Raw genomic sequence first — 22,071 nt, forward strand, 5'->3', positions numbered from 1 at the left:
CTTATCAGCACTGTCTTGTTTGACCCAGATCAATCACTGATTTTATTTTTGATCAATCATTTATACTATGTGTCACTATCTGAGAAACATACAATGGAATGAGGTCAAGGTCAGTTGAACACTGTTTAAGGGAAGTGAATACCTTGCCATGATTCCTTTATGTCAAGTGTTCCCAATATAAGGGGGACCAGCTTCATATATCAATGCAACAATATACAAAACATCAAATATAATTCAGGTTTTGATTGTGATGTTTTAAAAAAAATACCTGTGTATGGTGAGCTCAAATTCATTGCAGGCTAGATCATGAAAATACATTGTAAACCTTAGTTTGAATATATATATATAAAACATTTCAATGTTAAAATAGTTTATTATCCTGAGCTTATGTCTATATATGATACTCTCCAAAAAAGGTTAATAGCACAAAACAATTCCACATATATTATGTTCCAAAATGATTATGCGTCCTCTATTCCACATAAAGAAAAAACATGAAAATATTTCTTTATTTATAGTGAGAAAACTATATGTAGTGAAAGAATAAATGCTCAGGTTAAGACAAGTGTTAAAAGAAAGTTTTGAAATTAATTTGAACAAATTGGGTATTGTGACATTTTCTGTAAAAAATGAAAATGTCACTTTCAAAAAACACTATCAACTGATTATTTAAAAAAACCAACAACACAAAAAATGACATATTTTCTTAACAGTATTGCAGTTTTCTTGTCATTCAAAACCTAATTTGTATTTTGGTGACATCAATGAACTTATAGTTTTCTCACTTTAATAACAACACAACTTTTTATTTTATTATTTTCTATAGGATCTAAGAATTGAGCAATTAAAGCAAATGGGAAAACTTTTAGGAAATTCTCATGCATCCAAGACTACTAATATATATACACTCTGACATGAAATAGGTTTAATCGTAACTATTTACAACTGCATGTGAGAGTTAATAAGTGCATGTAAAAATAACACAAATAAAATAAAAATATCAAAAATATTATGTAGAAGTAAAATAACAGTACATGGTACTTGATTTATTATTTCAATTTTTATATTGCGGAAAACAATTCTTTCCATGTTATAAATAAAATTAACAGATCTGATATCGTCAAGTCGTACATGAATTAAACTTTGGCACTTAAATCAAGTTCTTTCCTCCATCATTTAAAGTTTCATACTTAGTTTGGGCTGCCACATTAACTGAAAAAAACAGTTCTTTTTAATAAAGCTTTAATGTTATCATTAACAAACAGACTGAGGTATTATCATACAAGGTAGATGCTCTGTTTATAACATGTAGCACAGCTACAGAAAACAGAGGACCTGCCTTCTATAGGATAAATATAATTTTGTTTCCTATCAAAAACTGCTCCCAATGTTTTTATTATTTTGAGCATAAGATCCATTTCTCATTAATTAAGAAGAAACACGAGTTTGATTAAAGTATTGTTGGTACATGCACTGAAAGTAATACAAGATATATCACAGAATGGTTAATACAATAACAAAACAAATAAACAATAACAAAACACAATGGAATGTTAAAAAAAAAAATAGTACTAAAATATCATCACAGACATAATTTGATGAAAGGCAAAACAGAGAAAGCATGTTTAACATGGACGGAAATAAATAACAGTACCTCAAATGAAAAAAATTGATAAAAAAAAATATGTTTAACATGAAAAAAATTGATAAAAATCTTTATGCACTTATCATCAGGAATAATCAAATATTTTTCAATAGTCACTAAAATAACTGACAAAATCACACAGGGGCTGATACTTTTGATTAGTAAAATGCAATATACTGAACAATTAGTCTTATTTGAATCCATCTCTTAAAATCAACATTGATTCATATTATAACTGATAGGCTTCTAAAGTTTCTTTTTATTAATACTTTTTTCCTTTTTTGTACTCTTTTACCAACCTGACAACATAATATTACACAGATTTTGTATACCCACATATATTGTTGAGATTGCTTAATTCACGTTATTTAAATATAAAATACTACACATGATTTTATAAATGCACTTTAGTTAAAGCTCTACATAAATGATAATTAATTAGTTATTCAGTCACCGTATTGATAAACTTATCAGAAATTAAGTCCATCCCCTATCTATGCCATTGTTTTTGAGCGAACATATGTTCCATAGTTTTCACTTTTGTGTCCACACACTGAAAGTTTCCTTGTTGTGTCTCCGTAAGTGTTTCCAAACACATATCTTTTATCTGGAAAAGTAAACAGAGGTAAATTACTTAATTATTTCAGCATTTATGTTAGTGTGAACATGTACATTTGAATAACCTTCAATTTATTTAGATGCATTTTAAAGATTAAATAAAAATACATGTAATGCAGTATACTATATATACACAAATGTACAAATATCATTGACTTTAAAGCATTTGATTTCTAAAGAACTAGTTGTGTGGTATAAGACCAAACATTAGATAATGACTTATTTCTATTATATACAATGTAGTTCAAGCCAATGGCATCAGTCAATTGGTCTACTGGGGAAAAAATGTCAAGGTATGAAATATTCTGATTCTGCCGATAGCAACTTAAGCATGATGCATCTGCTATGTTATAATAATAACATAAGTCATCAAATTCTCATTAGATGCTGCCGATTTATACTTTTACTCTAAATCTTTTCCCCATAATTACTAAATTACAAGGTATTATTTGTAAAAATTGGCTTACGTGGTATATATCCTGTATATTTAGGAATCATGCCATCGTTTTGATATAATCTTCTGTATGTAGATGTACCAAAGTCTACACTAGCACTACCCATTGGTGGGTGTGGACCTGTCAATCCTAAGGTTTCTGCTGGTACGCTGAAAAGAAACAAGAGATATATAAAAGTAATCTTTCCCAAATCATGTCTGAATATGTAAATAATTTTTTTGTTACATTTAAAATTTGTTTTGGTTTCTTTCAACTTCATTGCAAAGTCTTACAATTTGTCACTGGAATAATTTAAAAGCATTTATTATCTCCTGATTTTATAAAAAAATTGGTTTACTGTGTGCCAGTATAATTCACTTTAATACGTGAGTATTTGTTTAAAGTTAGTGTCTGTATATTGACCTTTCAAATCTATCTTCATTTGACTGATAGTTTTTTTTATTTGTAACCTTTGTTTGATGCTGATTCATTACCAAAATCAATATCATGGCTTATCAAATGGATTTTTCTAAGAAAAGAGCTTTATATTTTGCAGTAATTTAATTTTGGATGTAACAGGTCTTCTGATTGGCTGACTTTATTTTGTTATGAGCCCATAGACATAATTTAGTCTTGTGACTGTGATGTCATCAGCATTTTTTCATGGTTTTCTACGGTTTAAAATGGAATTTAGAATTAAATTATAAGAAATGACTGTAATATTTTTTCTGTCTATTCGAAATAACATAAAAATGAGGTGCACACTGTTAAATAACCCGCTACGAGTGTTATTCAGTGTGCACCAAATTTTTAATGTTATTTCTTCATAGACAGAAAAATATTACAGTCATTCCTTAAATAATTCATTTGTTTATGGTTTGAAAATCCAGTGGTAAATATAACATGCATTTTTAGGACAGCAGCATGTTAAGGAGATATGAATATATAAGTGTTTTTCCTAACCTTTTTAAAGCTTGTGGAATCTCTGATCCTGGAGATATGAATATATAAGTGTTTTTCCTAACCTTTTTAAAGCTTGTGGAATCTCTGATCCTGCAAATCTTGCATGTCTTGCTGTTTCTTGTGCAAACATTTCTAAACCTTTCTTTGTTGTCTGGTTGTATCTACATCCTAAACCTTGCTCAGTTGTTTTGATTCTAGGTATGTAACCACGGTAACCAGGAATAGGAGGTTCTGTCAAAGGTCTTTTGTTTTCTGAAGAAAGAAAAAACAAACCTTAATATAATTCAAATATTTCTATATATGGTGTTTTGATTTCAGAGAAAATGTTGAAAACATCTTGTTTTTGAGTGAATATGTTTTCCATAGTTTTCCAGTACTCTCACCAACCCACAATTTAAAACTGATTGATTTAATTACATACATGTATATATAAGAAGACAATAAATTTGAATTTTTACATACTTTGGAAACCATCTTTAAAATAGTTTCTTGAAGTGAGTAGTTCTCAGTGTTGAAGATCATAGGTGTGATTTCATTATAAAGATGTTTAAAAATTTGTTTGTGTATTGTATTCTACATGTGTAATAGTATACGGACATTGACAACAACACTTTTACAACCCCGCAATTTAAAACTGATTGATTTTGTTATGTAAATAGACAATCAATTCTCATCTGTGAAAATTTTTAAATATGACATGTTTTGATCATATATTTTTTATACTTATATCTTTTTTCTATTGACCATTTCCTATACCAGCATTGTAAAGGGAGATAAATCACTGACTTTACTTAAAAACCTACCTAACAATATTTCTCTTTGTGGGTGCGTATCTCTGTACATATTTAATTTGTCTCGTACTTCTGGGTCAAAAGATATTGCCCTTAGTCGTGGATAACCACTGACTTGTTTTTGTAAGTCATTTAATTTTGCATCATGATATTTATAATTGGTTAAATGCTGATCTATACACACATCACAGTCTTCTTTATAAGTATTTCCAAATTTGAATGGCATCCTAGGTATATATCCTGAAAATAAACAATAGATTTTAATCATTATTATTATCATAGAAAAATATATTGCCTACGAAAGAATATTCAGTTCTACAAAGATGATGCCCCTGCAGCATGCATTAAGAAAGCAGTGATGTTAAAGTTCAAATTGAAATGGTTGTCTGATAGATATAGGAAGATGTGGTGTGAGTGCCAATGAGACAACTCTCCATACAAATAACAATTTAAAAAGTAAACCATTATAGGTTAACGTATGGCCTTCAACACGGAGCCTTGGCTCACACCGAACAACAAGCTATAAAGGGCCCCAAAATTACTAGTGTAAAACCATTCAAACGAGAAAACCAACGGTCTAATCTATATAAACAAAACGAGAAACGAGAAACACGTATATATTACATAAACAAACGACAACTACTGTACATCAGATTCCTGACTTAGGACAGGTGCAAACATTTGCAGCGGGATTAAACGTTTTAATGGATCCAAACCTTCTCCCTTTTTCTGAAACAATAGCATAACATCACAACAAAGAAAAACATACGATAAAATATCAATTGGCAGACTTAACTCAATCAAAAAATAGACACATTAGATGCCCCTGCAAAAATGGTTAAACATTTTGTCATGAGTGGAAAAGGAGTAGGTCTGGTAAGGGCAGATTTTGGCCTCAAATTTCAGGTTCATTTGACAAAAGATTTTGGACACTTTTTAAACACTTAAGTGTCTACTTCAGTTGTTTCAATTAGTTCATGTGAAAGATTTTAACTAATTTAGTCATTAAAAACGCTTTGATTCAAGCTTTAATATGAAAAATGTATCAAATATATATATGCCAAAAATTGTCACTTTTCAGATGGTTTTTATCAAAAATGAAAGTGGACGCATCCGTGTTCATACTCAACCTTTATATATGCTATGTATTATCATCAAATACAAATTAAATCTCAATATTAAGAATTAACACAAATGCGGCCATTTTCATTTAAGACGGAGTCTGTCTAAAATTTAACTAAAATGCTATAAATGTGAAGAATTCAGTAATTTAGCATGACTTAATGATGCTAGAACCCGATATATGTGCATTGTATTGTCAAAAACAGCTCATATTTACGTAGCAGAAGTATTTTTACCTCCAATGAATAACTAAAAGTTTACATTATAATAATTTTGTAAAACTGATATATTTTGGGACCAAAAACGTGTCTTACTGTACCTACTCCTTTAAAGAAATCAAAGTCATTTTAATATGCATATTACCAATGTATGTATATATACTAACTTTCTTCATAGTATAATAGTAACTTACCTGTGTAGCCAGGCACCATGTCTTGTGTATATTTATTATCACCAGTAGATTCTGGTAGCTGAGTGGTTACCCTGGGTATATATTGTGGATGAGCAACAACATTACTGGTTGGTGCAACATGAATAGTGCCCTGAAATAATAAAATAGAAATATACAATTATTAAGTTTAAAATAAAGAAAACGTAAAGATGTAAATAATTTTCTTCTGTAACTTTCAGAAAACTTCTAACCATGTGGACAGTCTGACAACAAAGTACATCTACTATCACCTGAGTTTTGTTCAATCTGACATACATAACATTTACATTTAGCAGGGGACATTTATATTTTTCAACAATATGTCTAAACTATATGTTTAGATGGAAGGAGTCTAAAAAAGTTTTGATTAGCTTGAACAAATTTTTATTGATTTATGACTTACGGAAATCTGACATAAACTGAGACACGTTTATATCATGTATATGGGTACCGATGAGGTTCCTGATGCAATTGGGTTGAACTCAAACATTTCTTCATTTAATATTAGACATGTTAGATATACATTTTTAGAAATGCACCTGCTATGATAGCTAAAAATTATGGAGATATTGTCTCACCTTCCCGTCAAAAAATGTCTTACATATTGACAACCTGGATTTTCTCACCTTCCCGTCAAAAAATGTCTTACATATTGACAACCTGGATTTACCCACTCAAGTCCTAACACAATCTCTCTTTGAACATATTGAAGTGATTTATAATATTGAAAATCTGACAAAATGATGTCATTTAACAAATACTTTAACAGCTAGTAAATTATCCATAGCAAACATCATTTATACTAATCGAACATCAAAATTTTAAAGAAAAACTTGGCTGGACAAATAAATAAATTGCCAATTATTGAATAAACTTTTGGTCAATTCAAGATAACTTTATCAAAACTGATATGTCAGAGTGTAAACAATCTCTTGAGTGACCAGTTCTTCAATGGTGGGTAAAACTAAAAACATTTAAATCTTACTATGTTGTTTTGAACATCAGAGATTTTCAAACTGTTGGAATGAAAAGAACATGAAATAATAAATGTAGTAAACTCCATGGTCATTTAGATATGAAAAAGACTTTCATCATTAAGCATTTTTTGAAGGAGAGGCTATTGACTCACAAATGTTGCCATGAGTCCAGTAGAAAGAAAATAAATGTATTGCAATGGAATAATTAAATCAAAACAAATTTACATTAATTTTAATTTTACTTTTGCTTCAGTCTTTAACCAGTAATTAGTTATAATCAATTTCTATTCATTATACCATTTATATGTTTTTATTCCCCAAAAAACAGTACTAGGTTTTAAGATCTGTAAATTCAGAAATGAATGAGAATAATGCAACTGAATGAGACTCAGTACTGCATTAATAAAAACTTGCATTCTGACATTTAACATACACATATATCAGTTGATACAAGGCTTTTCCTCAAATTGAAATAATCAATCTTCCATTTTTGTTCTGTCTTCAATAATCTGAATAAGTGCACGTCATAATTTCTGAATTCACAGTATTTCACAATTTAAAGAAAATCCCCATGCAGTACAATCAAAATTGTCTGTGAAAATTAAATAATCTTGGCAACCCCAACAAAATTTTCTATCACTATAATTCAACAATAAATTTGAGGTTCTTGTAGTTTCAGATTAGAATAATAGTACTTGAAAGTTTGAATGATTTAATGCAAACTGTAATTTGTTTTTGATCTTAACATTACGATTTGATTTAGGAGTTAAATTACCTATATACATCCCAGCCATTTAAACATGTTAAGCACAACTGGGGAATCTCTTATTGAAAATGTCATTTGGTTAACAAAAAAACACTGAACAGTTTCTATGATATAACGTCTTAACTATCCCACACATTTATATAAAGGGAAAATTTATAGATGAAACATTTTAGTTATTAAATATCTTTACTTTAAGTTAAATCATTTTATTCATAACGTGGCATTTAAATTTTGCTTGCATTAATGTCATATTTTTACGAAGAGATCAGTTTAAAATATAAGTTTTTCCTTTCAATGATAAATTATTAAGTTAAATTTGATAAAACTAATGTTCATGTACATACATTTGATCAGTTTTATATCTCAACATAAGTCTGGGCGGGTTAACATTGATTTAATGGAGATGTATTCATGTAGACTTTAGAGTCTACATATCATAAATAGTCTATTTATTTTTCTGATATATCTTGGTAACTTGTTGCATAATCTTCGTTATGTTTAAAATTTAATTTGGCTTGTTTTATCTTGTTTCAATGGGAGGGTTTGGGAGAAATGAGACATAAAATTGGAAGTGGAATGGCATTTAAATCAACAGGGTATATTTAAACGATTAAAATTTGCCCTAACTTCATATTCATGATTTGTGAATTTTTAATGCTCAAACTTTATATTTATATCACAAAGTACTGAAACTTGAATAATAATTTGAGAACTTAAAAATAATAAGGTGGTATACCGCATGGGAGTATACATGAAAACTACTTTGCCAAAATATGGCATGATATGAACCACCACAAGGCAGCTCTTAAACAATGCTTTCAGATTATCAGGGAAAATATTGGGTAGACTTTAGTTACGGGAGATAACTCTTTAAATAAGTTATATGTTTGTAAAAGTCAAATTTTTCTAATGTATTTTAAGCATTTATCTGAAACAGATTGGAAATAATCGATGTAACAAAGAAGCTAAAGATACATTTATGAAAAAGGTTGACACAAACGTACTGGTGATTTTAAGAGTTATTTCCCTTAGCCTAGGTCTAAAGCCATGGTAAATCCCTTATGTGAAAATTCACATTGGTAAATTGCATAACTGCATCAAAATTTGCTGACTTGATTGAAATTTAGACCTATTAGTATCATGTTCTGCCATTTTACAATCCAATTTAGTTATGAAATAAAGACACCAGCCTAAAATAACAATTGAATACTGAAAATTTTTCAATAAAACATTTATTAAAATGAACCAGCCTTTTATTATATGGTAAGAGACATTATTAAAGATTAGAAGTGTCTATAGTAATATAAACCCTTTTTTTATTAATTGAATTTTTTTGGTAATCTAAAATCATTCTTACAATAAGATTGAAGTATATTAAAGCCTGGAGATCAACTAATAGTTGGAATATAAAATGTCATTTCAACTGTAAAATTTGAATGTAAAGAACTAATGCAGACAATATAATCAGATTATACAAGCATTTTTAAAGTGTTATTAAAGTTTTAAAATATTAAGAATCCGTGTTGATTAACCAAATGTTAATCCCATCAGAATAAATTACCAATTGCAATTAATTCATATCAATGAAATAAAATCTAAAATGTGGAGATGTAATTTCTATAAATGGTCGCATTAGATCGATTATGCATAGTGAAGTAATTAAGGTCTTAACACATACAAAGTGGTTTTATAAGGACCTACTTAGCATAATCTATAAGCAATATAAAAATGCACTGCTGAATCCTCAACACTATATATTTAAACTTGGTCAGTCCTAATTCAGGCTAGGTTAAGGTTAAAGGTAAACTTTGAACTGAATGATGTCAAATTTATACAAGATTACAAGTGTGGTCTAAAAAGATAAAACATAAAAATATTAGCTAAAATGTTTCTAACAAGTCTTTAAAACGTGACTATAAATTGACATCTTTACAAGAATTGCCAATACATGTGTTTCTGCTTATTTCTGATGGGGTCCTTTTAATGTTTAACTAGGATCATTTACATGTATTCACCAATATCAACTTTAGCTTATTGTTCTTTATGATATTTCTTAGGAAGGAGGGATAAAACAACATGTTTTCCTTATAATATGATGCTAGAAGTTCTGAACAATGCATTGTCCCTATAATTTTGTACATTGTGGAATACATGTACATGTATGTGGTACATGTATCATATCTTGACACATCCCAGTGGGAAATAATTATAGAATAAAATAATAAGATGTGGTATGATTGCTAATGAGATGACTCTCCACAAAAGACCAAATAACATAGAAATTAACAAGTACAGGTCACTGTACATCTTCAACAATCAGTAAAAACAATAAAACATAGTCAGCTATCAAAGTCAACGAAATGACAAATGTAAAACAATTCAAAGAAGAAAACTAACGGGATGATTTATGTACAAATAATGAAAGAAAATCAAATATGATATAAGCAACAAACTGAATTACAAGCTCCCGACTCAGGACAGGCACATACAGAATGTTGTGGGGTTAAAATAGTGTAATATAACCTTGAAGTAGTTGAAAATTGTTTAAAAAATTCATGCAAAATACAATTTTTATGTAAAATATAGCATTATACATGATCCATAGAAAAAACTTAAAAAAAAAAAAACTCAGTAAATTGATGATCTGATTGACATATATATTGATTGTTTTATATAACATCAACATGTACATGTGCATTATTCAGTGTGTATGTTCAATGCAAAAAAATGGTCACAATGTATACTATTATTTCTGGCCTTGCTGATGATCTGAAGAGGAGGTTTTGGTCAGGATCCAAGGCAACTAGTTGGAAGGTATGAATTACCTCCCCTTACTAAGGATGTGTATTGCATGTTTCTATGGTCAACTAAGCCTTTTGTTGTTTTTTAAAAGATTTCCTTGGATCACATATACATAATATCAATCATCTGGAGTTTAAAGTTTCTAAAACCTGTAATAACACATAAATGTAAAATTTCACAAAATTTCTCTAAATTGCAATTAGCCATAACACCAGCAATTACATTACAAACTTTAATTAAATTTCATTTAAATTGCTTAATACATAAGCATCAACCTTTGTTTGTATGTTCACTGCTACCAATTTTTCACATTAAACTTTTCTATTCACTGCCTAGGTCAATATTTAAATTCAGTAAAATAAGAATCTGTTTGCATATATAGTTGTTCAAATATATATTTAAAGGGACATTTGTATAGTGACGAATTAAAATTACAATCCAATCATCTCTAAAACAAATAAACTTATATTGAATTTTACTGTAAATGTTTAAATGTCTAAGGTTTGACGGCTCATACATTGTTTGTATTTTGTTTTTCCTTTTTTAATTATGACAGAAATGTATTAATCCATAACAACCCTATGTGTCTTCAAAAAATATTTTAATAAAGTATGGAGACAAAAAAACTTATGTTTGCTGAAACTTTCCTCAGTGTACACATTTTTTATATTTTATATATGCAAAAGAAAACTTTCAAACTGTTCTATTTTCCTTTTTTTCAAAAAAATTCACTAAATCATTGGTTATTTTTTATATTCACAAGCAGAAAGCAAGATACATTTTCGATGTCTACTTTTTTGGCCTTCTAATATCAAAAGATAGTATGTGTCTACCAAATCAATAAGTCTGTAAGGCTGTAATATATCATTTTAAGTCATGTATATTTTGAATGTTGTCTTATCAACATGGATTGCTTTAAATTTCTCCCTCTATAACTGCCAAAATAGCCTTGTTGTAATGTTTTTTTCATGCATTTTAAGATATGATTAATTGATTGGTGTTCAATGCCACTTTTAACACTATGGTACTAAGCTGTAGTGTCTGGAGAAAACCATGGACCTTTGGAAGGAAGGAAAACTGACAATCTTAGTCGATTAAAATTGAAGTCGTGTACCTGGGCTGTGCAGGATTCAAACTACATGTATAGTACGTTTGACTTCTATAAATCTTCAAAAAATAATTCTTAAAAATTCATTTTTAAAGATAAATATTTTTTTTCTTCATGTACAATGTATGTTAATGTATGATATATACGAACTCTGACTATGAATATCATAATTTTAAACCTATAATCAAGAAAGTTACTCATTAGGTCTCTATGTTACTTCAATTTATTTTAATATAAAATACTCAATGGAGTACGTATGAGTAGTGTAACAGCCTTCCATTCAAAACAAAAACATTAGACATGTGCTCTTAACCTGTTTCATTGTACCATGTGACTTTACTCATTTAAATAACTCAGGTCATGTGTGCATGCTTTTGTATTTCTCATTGAATACAGAAAGCTCAGTAATCACATGACCAGAGTTATTTATTCATCCTACAACAGTTTACAAGCTGTTTATGCCCGCAATTTTGCGGATGTGTTCTAGTATAAATTATATATAAAGATGTTGATATTGTTAAAATATTTTTTTTGTTTAATCAAATTTGCCAATAACCCATCTTCGCTAGCCAAGGGTTTAGGATCCACTTCCTTGGCTAGCGAAGATGCCAATAACCATGATAACTGTGTTAAAAGGTCATTTTATATCAAATATCATATGACAGACAAATTTTTAAATTTCAATAAGAAATTATGCAGTGTGAGTGATAGCACAATTAACATTTCTGCAATGAAATGTCATATCTTTCAAGGTTTAATTTATCATTTTAATATTTCATAGGACAAGTAATGGCTGTTATCATCCCTCCTTTTTTGTATTTCAATGTTCATTATTTCAGGATCCGATTTTATCACAAAAGTTTTGGATATAAATTTTAAATCAGAAAACTGTATAATTATGATCGTGATAATGCAAATTTATAAAATTAAACGAAGTGTAATTCAAAGTAATGCCCTTTTGTGTCAGAACAAATCTGAATGTAATATTCATCTAAAACCATGTTGTTAAAAGTTTATGTGGCAATTAATTTTGTTTAAAATATCATATACACTTATTTATTCAACAAATTTGTTTGTGCCATAAAATCCTTTGTACACCAATTTACAACCAACAAGGTAAAATTTGATAAAATGAAAGTACTTCAAATCTGATTACTAATCAATTCCTTGGAACAAGAAAACTTATTTTCCTTGACAATCATAGTTAAATGACACTGTAAAAAGATTTTACTACAATTTAAATATCTACTTCACATCTTTTTAAATCTTATACAGCCAGTTTTAAATATTTTGAAACTTTTTAAGTATGTAGTAATATTACTTCTTCAACCCTTATTACCTAAAGCAGAAAATTCTTTGAACGACAACATAAGTTTGAAGTAAAAAGTATTTATATGATATCACCAATGATCTCTAAGAAATTCTTATGCAAGTATCAAGGATGTTTAATGCTACAACTCATTATCCTAATTCCATTATAAATGTGAAATGTCTTTAAGGGTTTTATCAAAATTAAATTTTGTTTCATTGACTTCAGCCACATGGTTCTTTTTAAAATTCCTCTTTGCCAAGAAGCCTGAAGGGTATGAAAATGCTATTTGGAGATTCCAAGAATACTGATTTACATTTAGACAATCATTACTTGATAATAAGCACATCTGGTCGTCAGTTTATCCTCATTGACAGTTCCATTTCTTGGTGTTTTTTTTGAAAATTACTGTTTACTTTCTTCAAGTTGGTCCTAGAGCAATAGAAATCTGTTAAATAAAAGTTTTTTACAAGTAGGGAACAGACATTTTGTTCTTATATTCATATTAAGTTGAAATATAACCTCTGGTCTATTATATTTTTACCCCTGTTTAACATGTTTAATGTATATAGATAAAGGAAGATGTGGTATGAGTGCCAGTGATACAACTCTCTTTTAATGTGTATACATACCTCGGCCAGCTCGTGAGTGTCTGTTCCATAGGTTTTGCCAACTCTGTATTTGATTTGTGGACAGTATCCTCTATATCTGTACCAGAAATATAAAAAATTAATTTTATAACACTTTTTTAACCATAATAATTCAATGAAATTATACTTGAAAAATCCTTAGCTTGTACACATACATTTGTATTACATAAAAATATAGATTGGAATAGATAAGACCAAAATTGGTATTGACTCATTACACACTCAATGAAATGGTTCGCCTTTAAATTCATTCATATACCATTATATATATATATATATATAAATATACATGTATACAAGTGGTGTGAGTGCCAATGAGACAACTTTCCATCCAAATAACAATTTATTAAAGTAAACCTTTATAGGTCAATGTACGGCCTTCAACAACATATATGCTTATACAAAAAGGATACATACAATTATTTACCTATCTAATTTTGTATAAACAAGCATTTTAGAATTTTCTTTCATCTCTTAAAAAAAATCAATCATAAAAACAATAAAAACAAATGTTTTCATATGTTTTTGTTTGTTCTTCAAACAGACCTCCAATTTGGTAATTGAATGCAATTTGTGTACTGTCATGACTGTTAGGTATGGTGAGCACCATAATTGGCCCATTATCAACTAAATACTGTGTATATGTTCTAGACCGTATGAGTATTTGGACCGTATGCGTACGGTCTGGACCGTATGCATACTTTTTCAAAATATGCATACAGTGGGACCGTACGCGTACGGTCTGACTGATATTAAGAAGTTGGTCAAGCTTATTAGATACAAATGTATATAACAGATCAACATGACTTATATCTCCAATTAATATAAAAAGTTCAACAGCATTTGACATAAAAACTTAATATTTTAACTATTTAAAAAGATCACGCTTATTTAATCTGTTAATCTCCTGTATTTTGCAGGCCGGTTATTCATTAATTGCACTGTTGCAGCTCAGATGCTCATTGAAATTGAAGTTATCGGAAGTAAACATAATGTGGGAGGACAATTTTTTTAGAATATTTATGAACTTTACAAAAGAAATGCATACGCAAAGGAACATGCATTAAAAAAACATGTAAATGTAAAAAATACGACGTTCTTATTAGAAGCAAGTGTCACCTTCGGCCAGAGTAACAAAATAGAATTCACGGATATACAATTAAGCAAATATTTAATTTCAATTGTTCGCTTATTCACTTTCTCATCAGCCATCTATTTTGTAATAATAACAATTTGTATAACTAAAAATAAAGATTTTGATAAATGTTTGTTTAAATTTAACCCATATGATCCCAAAACGTATGATCAAATACTCATATGGTCTGGAACATATACAATGATCTATGAAATGCATTTGGATTTTATTGTTTTGAGAGTTAGTTCTTCCTGCAACATGTTTTTAAGTACAAATGTATACACAAAAGCATATATACAAAAGTACATTTATAACAATTGCTTTTAAAACTTTTTTAAGTTCTGCAGCAGGACAGATTTCCAAATAGTCATAAGGTGTCTTAATACACCTTATCGCTATTTGTCCGTCATTACTGGACATCACACAGGTTTCTGTAAAATTGTGAAATCATAATACAAAATATCTGACAATAAGGTGTATAGTTCAAGCGGGACAGATCCTCGGGTCAGGCCGGAATAGCAATAAGGTGTATAATGATTGCATGATTTCCAAGAATGGTTGAGTAATAACTTCTTGTACAAGATGTGCTTTCTTTTTTCTAAACATTTTTGATTTTATATTTCATGCATTGTTTTTTCCAGATTTTTATTTTCCATGCAATGTTTTAGCTATTTTTTTTTGTACCTTTTTTCCCCTCATATTTTGATGTTCATATCCATCTTTATCATGTTTACCAACATCTTTTAATATTTTCTTTATATTACATTGTACTAACTAGCAAATTATCAAATAATACTTAATTCACAACAGCTCAAAGTACATGTCAAACATATTTATGAATGAGCTGACATTTGCATGGTTATAGTATAGATGTCGACTCCTGTATTAAGAGGCTGCATGGCAATGAACTGCCATCAAATGTATGTTAGTATTCAATTTGTTATTCTCTATCAAAACAACAGATCATATGACATACCCTGGCACATGTGTACCATCTCTCAAAGCAGCGAAATTTCGTCTTTGGTCAAGACTAGGTCCACCGCCAAAAGCTACTGTAGTCATTTTCTCTTGATGTAAAACTCCCCTACCGAGTCAAACTCTGTTGGTTTATAACACCTGTTTTAACTGATAATCCAGAGAATTGCCCACAATAATTGTTTGAATATAGACCGACTAGTGTGTTGTCTAGGGCGCTTTAAGTTGCTAAGGTGCTCTGCACTCGGCTGATCAACCAATAAAAATCGCTGCCTTACATGAACTACACGCACCACTGCTTCATCGATGTCATTTTAATCTACCGGAAATAAGGATACGCAAGCGCGGAAGAAAATTAAAGATGGAGGTTGTTTACACTTGATACGGATTTGTCCCAGAGGATTTAGAAAAAGTTTACAATGGGGAACACGACAGTTGTTGCTTCTGGTGTCAAACAGCAAGCTGATGCTGGGGCAAAAGAACTCTACAATCTTGTTGACTTAAAGGGAGGTGGGGAACTTGTTGAGTTAATGAAAAGAGCCAGGTGGACCAAAAATTTTAAGGAGATTGATGACAAAATTGCTGAAGTAAAAAACTTTCTTTATGATGAGGGTCGTGGAAAGAAAATACCAATAGTTGATTTAGTCATGATGAGAAGCCAAGAGAGAGATAGTCGCAAACCGAAAATAGGGAAAGATAAACGTTTAAAAGAGAGGGACCTGGCTCTAATTGATATGAACTTTCCAGATGCAGAGGCTAATTATTTTAGAAATAAACCAGGTAAAAAAATCAATACATTGATTGGAACTCAGGTATATGCTGCAGGCTAATTATGTGCACCACAGGTACCTAGGGAATGCAAAGGAGTATGAAAGCCCATAAATTATGTAAAGCCACATGATGAAATCTTCAAATAAATATAAGAATTCAAATAAATTTTACACTTTTGTTGACTGCTACGTATACTTATTTTAAGAATGATGACAGATTAAGAAAGTTTGATATTTATAAGCTTAAAAGTTTGTAGTCAAATTTGTCTGATTACTCGCATTTCAATTTGTAAGGTCTATTTCCTTCTGAAAAAAAACATTGACCACACCCAATTTTTGAAACAAAACTTTAGAGTTCAGGCAAAAAATGTTAAAAATTATGATTTTCTCCATAATGGTGCATCATTGACACTACAATTGTATTAACATGATTGAAGCATCAGAGCTTTTTTTTTTGGTGTAGATCTGTCAGATATTTTTAATTTTAGTTACTGAAGTTAAATTTCACGCTTTCGGGTCGATCCGGCCCCACGTCGATCCGGCCCAAGTCGATCCGTCCCACGTCGATCCGGCCCCAATAAAAAATATTTTTATAAGGAATGAAAATAAAGATATATTTAATTAAGTGATTACAAGTGGCATTACCTTATAGTTCACAATCGCCAGACTATTGTTGAATAAACAAACCAATTATAGACTAATGATTTGATCAATCAAGTCATTATGATGAGTTAAATTTTATAGGTTTCAGTGGACTGTAAATATTTATTTAGATATTCTGTGTATGAACTAACAAAAAATAAATAACCTGCAATTCAACAATAACACTCATTTTCGTAACGATTTAAAATAGTTCTTTAACTGGTACTCCAATACTTCACTTACCTTTTGTCATCTATCATCGGACACTTTTTGAAAATTCCATTTAAACTGTTAAAATGTGTTACAAATTCCTCCAAAATCAATATAGTTATTTCATATTTTATTATGGGGCCGGATCATCGTGGGCCGGATCGACTTGGGCCGGATCGACTTTGGGCTGGATTGACTTGGGGCCGGATCGGTTTGGGGCCGGAACGACCGGCTACCAAATTTCACATACTGTGAGGGCCAATATGGACCCTTTATAAACCTACTCCTTTGTTCAAAACTCTCTGGTAAATTACGAAAATAACAAGCGCTAGCAAAATCACTGGTTTAATTTAAGAGACTTCAGGCTAGCAAAATCATTTTATGATATTCTGCATTTTTACCACTTTCATTGTACATGTATGCTACATGTAATTGTGCACTTCATATTTAGAAACACTGTAGATTGTGTAGAAAATGTACATGTTGTGTCTCATTTTGTTTTAAAGAAAAAAACAGTAGAAAAAGAATAAAATGTTTTGGACATTTTATCATGTTAATTAAAAAAAGCCTTTGAAGTACATGTAATTATGATTATATATATAAATACAATTTTTTTATGAAAATTATCAATTTCAATTCTGCAATTGTTACATGTTTTACAAGTATTTTAACCCCTGATATAAATAATCAGGAAACAATTTGTAACTTTCAAATAAAGGTTATAAGTAAGGGACAGTCTCCACTAATTTGGTAATTGTTATCACTAGTCATGCTACATTGTAGTTTATGATAAATTATAGTGGACAAAAAAACCTAGAAAAATCGGAAGATTAAATAAGCAAGTTAGTTATCTCATGAAAAATTCCATTCAACATAAAACATAAATATACAATAGTGACAGCAAGCTATATAGACTGATTTGACCTATGATACATTGTGAGTCAAATAAAATAATATTTTTATATATCAGGTGATTATTTCCCTTTATTTTAGACCATGTAATATGTTACTTGTAAATGTACAAATGTACATGTATCAATTTATTTTCATAACAGACATGACAGATACAAGTTAAATTTATCACAAAATATATGAAAGGAAAGAATTTTCAGGATTAACACACTTATATGTCATTTAGTGTACAATACAACTTACATTTGCATAATTATAAAGAATAAAAAGATAAAGTTATTTAAGCTGAAATTATATTTTGAAAAAAAATAAAAGAAAAAAATTACATAGCCAGTTCAACATGTTCAATACTATGTATCTAAATATAATTGTGTTAATTTTCTTGTGAATCGACTATAACTGGAATATAAATAACATTTTTTATATTTGGGCAGTTTTGATTTTGCCATTACTAGGACCAAATCTTTGGGCCATTTCTTTTAGTTATGTACATGTATTTATTGTCCATAATTCTGACTATTCTAAATAAGTTACAATTCAGACATCATGAGTTGTCTGTGTTATATGTATATGTTGTTTGTACTGTAGTGGATTTTCTGTAATTTCTTCACTTGATTTGTAGCTGACACCAATTTGCCAGGTAAGATTTCTGTTGCATAGCGCAAGTTGTCTCCCCTTATGATGATTTCTAATATGTTTCATGATGGTATGATGCACATTAAATTTCCAATATTTGACTTTTAATTTCTTTACAAATGTGGTGACTGCACTATCAACTCTAACTGAATCATCAAGGACAGGGAAGTTCATTCTTTTCTGGAGGCCAAAATTTCCATTCTGTTATTTAAGATACAAGAATAGCAAAGTTAATGCACTCATATAACTTAATGTAATGAAAAAGTAGTTTTTTTGCAGTTACATAGTTGTTTTTTTAGAATCTTCTTCTGTTACTATTTATATTAGTTATGAATGAATGCATCAAAGAAATTTCTTCCAGACATGACTCCCCTTTTAAGGTTCATTATAACCTTTTCGCAAATATGGCCATGTTTAAGGGTGGTAATGGGGGTACATGTACCTTCATGTTGAATCACGGTAAAATTTCTTGCCAAATGGTGTTAACGGTAATTTTTGGTTCATGACGATAAAATGTGCACTTCCTTTTAGACGATAAAATAATCGAATGATTTTGACTAACACTTTAAATTTTCCCCAAAAATAACAGGAACAATAATTATTTGAGACCTCTGACGAATCACGGTAAGGATATTTTGATGAATCACGTTAAATTTTAATCAATTTGACGACCGCTAACGGTAGCCACTACAAATTTCACTCAGGAAACAGACACACCTGTGCATCTTGAAAAGTTTTAGAGTATGGCCTAGATGAACCTTGAATATTTGTGAATTAATTTATGAAAAAAATAATTCGTTTGATAACATTTGTAATAATTGTGTATTACATGAGTGACTACTAGCAATATATTTTAAGGTACTGGTGACTCTGCTTTCAGTTCAATCCAGTTGTTTAACACAAATTTATGTGAATGCATTGTGCCTTCATGTTAATGCTTACTTATTTTAAATCCCTTAATTAACCCTTTCCTCCATGGGAATTTTTTTTACATGCTTGATTTGCATAGGATTTTTTCAATAAAAAAAAAATCATCAGGTTTAAAGTATTATTGCATTGCGACAACAAATATTTCATCAATGAATTTTCTAGTCAGATATTCTCATGAATATTCTTTTTATATAAGATACAATTTTTTTAAGTCTGATAAAGTTTTTTCGTAGGCAATACGTTTCAACTGAGGCACTACACAGGCGTCGATAGGCGTCATTATGGAGGAAAGGGTTAAATTATTACATCTTTTTGGGTATACTTAGTATATGGCCTTTGAGACTTTATTAAGGGTAATTCTCATTTAACCTTTTATTGGTTTGGCTATGTACAAAAATAAAATGTATTTGAATTTTGTGTCTTAAAGAATTGATTTGCTCCCAAATGGAAGTCATAGTATACATTTCAAAGGGTACACCGTTAACATAGTGTGATATACATGTAAGCTCATCAAGCCAATTTAAGTACAACATTGTACTAAGCTAACTTTGCCATGATCTAATACATTGTACTTATATTTAAATATATCAACACATTGTACAGAAATAAATATTGTTGGCAAGAAATTTCTTCAGTTGTATAACAATGAATATAAAATGTATAAGTATAAAACAAATAGGCTAAGATATAAAAATAGCAAACTATTATAAATATTCTTGTGTAAGTTAGATATATATTTATTAGAAACATGAACATGTCTGATATTGCATCAGTAGGGCTAGCAGTAATATTAGCTTAAAAGCAGCTGTTGTGAATTTAGTCCATGCTATTAATATGTTGAATATACATTTTATATTGTATCAAGTGATGGCATGGCATTGAATGTTTCATTTAAATGTTTACCTTCCTTATTGTAAAGTTTGTATGTGTTGCAACAAATCACCTTGTACATGTATGTGAACTTTTATGAATAATGTCTTTATACACACTTCACCTTTTTATGTATAATTTTAATGTACTTAAGACTTTCGACATAATTTTTTGTGTGCAATGCAATTGACTCTCTGGTTTGTCCTCCAACTTCCAGAGTTACATTAACAGGCGCAGACGAACAGCCTTATCTATATCAAAATTGACAAAAGAGAAACACTTATGAACCACATCAACAAATGAGAACCCTTTTACAACAGATTTCTGACTTAGGACAGCTGGTGCAAAAAAATGCAGCTGGTTTAAATATTTTAACAGGCGTCAACCTTCACTTTAGCATGAGAAAGTGGTATAACATTACAACATAGAAAAACACTATGCTCCGCAAATAGTAAAAAAGTACCATAAGGACCAAACATTCGGTTCCACAGCTAGTTTGATGTATGACACAATATTGATACAATATGTAAAACAATTGCAAAAAGATGTTTATGTACAGTTTTCTTTAGATTTTTAGGACTTTCATCTTTTTAAGCAGAATTTTATTTGCAGGTTTTACTGAAGATGTTATATAATATCTTACCATTTAAAGGAATAACAATATGTTTTGAAATTTTTAAAAACAGTAGAGTTTTATTGGTACAAAGTTTCTGTATGAATTTTAATCAAATACTATATAACTTTAAATTTAGTCTGTAATAAATATTCCTGATGTAAAATCTTTTTATTGTGTTATATCACATGTAAATATAATTTCTATATAAATCTAAAAGTCTATTTCAAGTTTGATCTTTTTGGTCAAAATTGAATTGTGTGTTTTTTATAAGATTGTTATTATATTTTTCAGATCGTAAATACCGTGTGGAATGCTGGGATATTAACCAGAGAGGTACCGTTGGGGAAAACATCCTTCATATGTGTGTATTACTGTCTACAGCTATTCATGCAGATCTTGCCAAAAGATTGATAAAGGCTTATCCTAAATTACTGAATGATATTTACCTTAAGGATGAGTATTATGGTATGTCTGAAATAGATAAAAAGTTACTGTCTTTTAATTGAAAGCAAAGGGGCCTTGGTGGCTGAATGGTTTAAATAGTTGAAACTACTGTAACACTAGCCTGTCAACACTGAGATTTGGAGTTGAAATAGATAAAAACTCACTGTATTTTTGAAGTGAATGTAATAAACCAAACAGTGTAAATGAAACTGGAAAAGTCATGTGTCAAGGACCTACATTTTGTATTTCTAAGATTTTAAATCATTTACATTTGCATATCAAACTTAGTTTCACAGTGAAACCTTTGTGAACTGTA

General features: G+C 29.7%; 2 protein-coding genes across 15 annotated transcripts in view; one reads left to right on the forward strand and one right to left on the reverse strand.

Moving 5' to 3' along the window:
• Window positions 1-353: 353 nt before the first annotated feature.
• On the reverse strand, window positions 354-16,050 carry LOC139511465 (ciliary microtubule inner protein 2B-like). Its single transcript, XM_071298235.1, has 7 exons — window positions 15,727-16,050; window positions 13,598-13,673; window positions 5,986-6,115; window positions 4,464-4,691; window positions 3,723-3,912; window positions 2,731-2,867; window positions 354-2,252 (listed from the first exon to the last, which is right to left on the reverse strand). The coding sequence occupies exons 1-7, from the start codon at window positions 15,810-15,812 to the stop codon at window positions 2,140-2,142; spliced, it is 960 nt and encodes a 319-aa protein (XP_071154336.1). The 5' UTR covers window positions 15,813-16,050; the 3' UTR covers window positions 354-2,139.
• Window positions 16,051-16,062: 12 nt separating this feature from the next.
• The window catches only part of LOC139511462 (transient receptor potential cation channel subfamily V member 5-like), a 38,146-nt gene continuing 32,137 nt past the window's right edge, over window positions 16,063-22,071 (forward strand). For 10 of the 14 annotated variants that reach the window (XR_011662029.1, XR_011662030.1, XM_071298223.1 and 7 more), the window contains exons 1-3: window positions 16,063-16,505; window positions 18,882-18,899; window positions 21,603-21,776. Coding sequence is in view for 12 of the 14 variants with exons in the window: in XM_071298223.1 (XP_071154324.1) it covers window positions 16,145-16,505; window positions 18,882-18,899; window positions 21,603-21,776 (553 nt within the window). In the remaining 2 variants the exon portion in view is untranslated. The remainder of the gene's footprint in view (window positions 16,506-18,881; window positions 18,900-21,602; window positions 21,777-22,071) is intronic. The other 4 variants (XM_071298226.1, XM_071298229.1, XM_071298232.1 and 1 more) reach the window with 1 other exon arrangement.

Source organism: Mytilus edulis, chromosome 2, assembly GCF_963676685.1.
Source record: "Mytilus edulis chromosome 2, xbMytEdul2.2, whole genome shotgun sequence".
Lineage (NCBI taxonomy): Eukaryota > Metazoa > Mollusca > Bivalvia > Mytilida > Mytilidae > Mytilus > Mytilus edulis.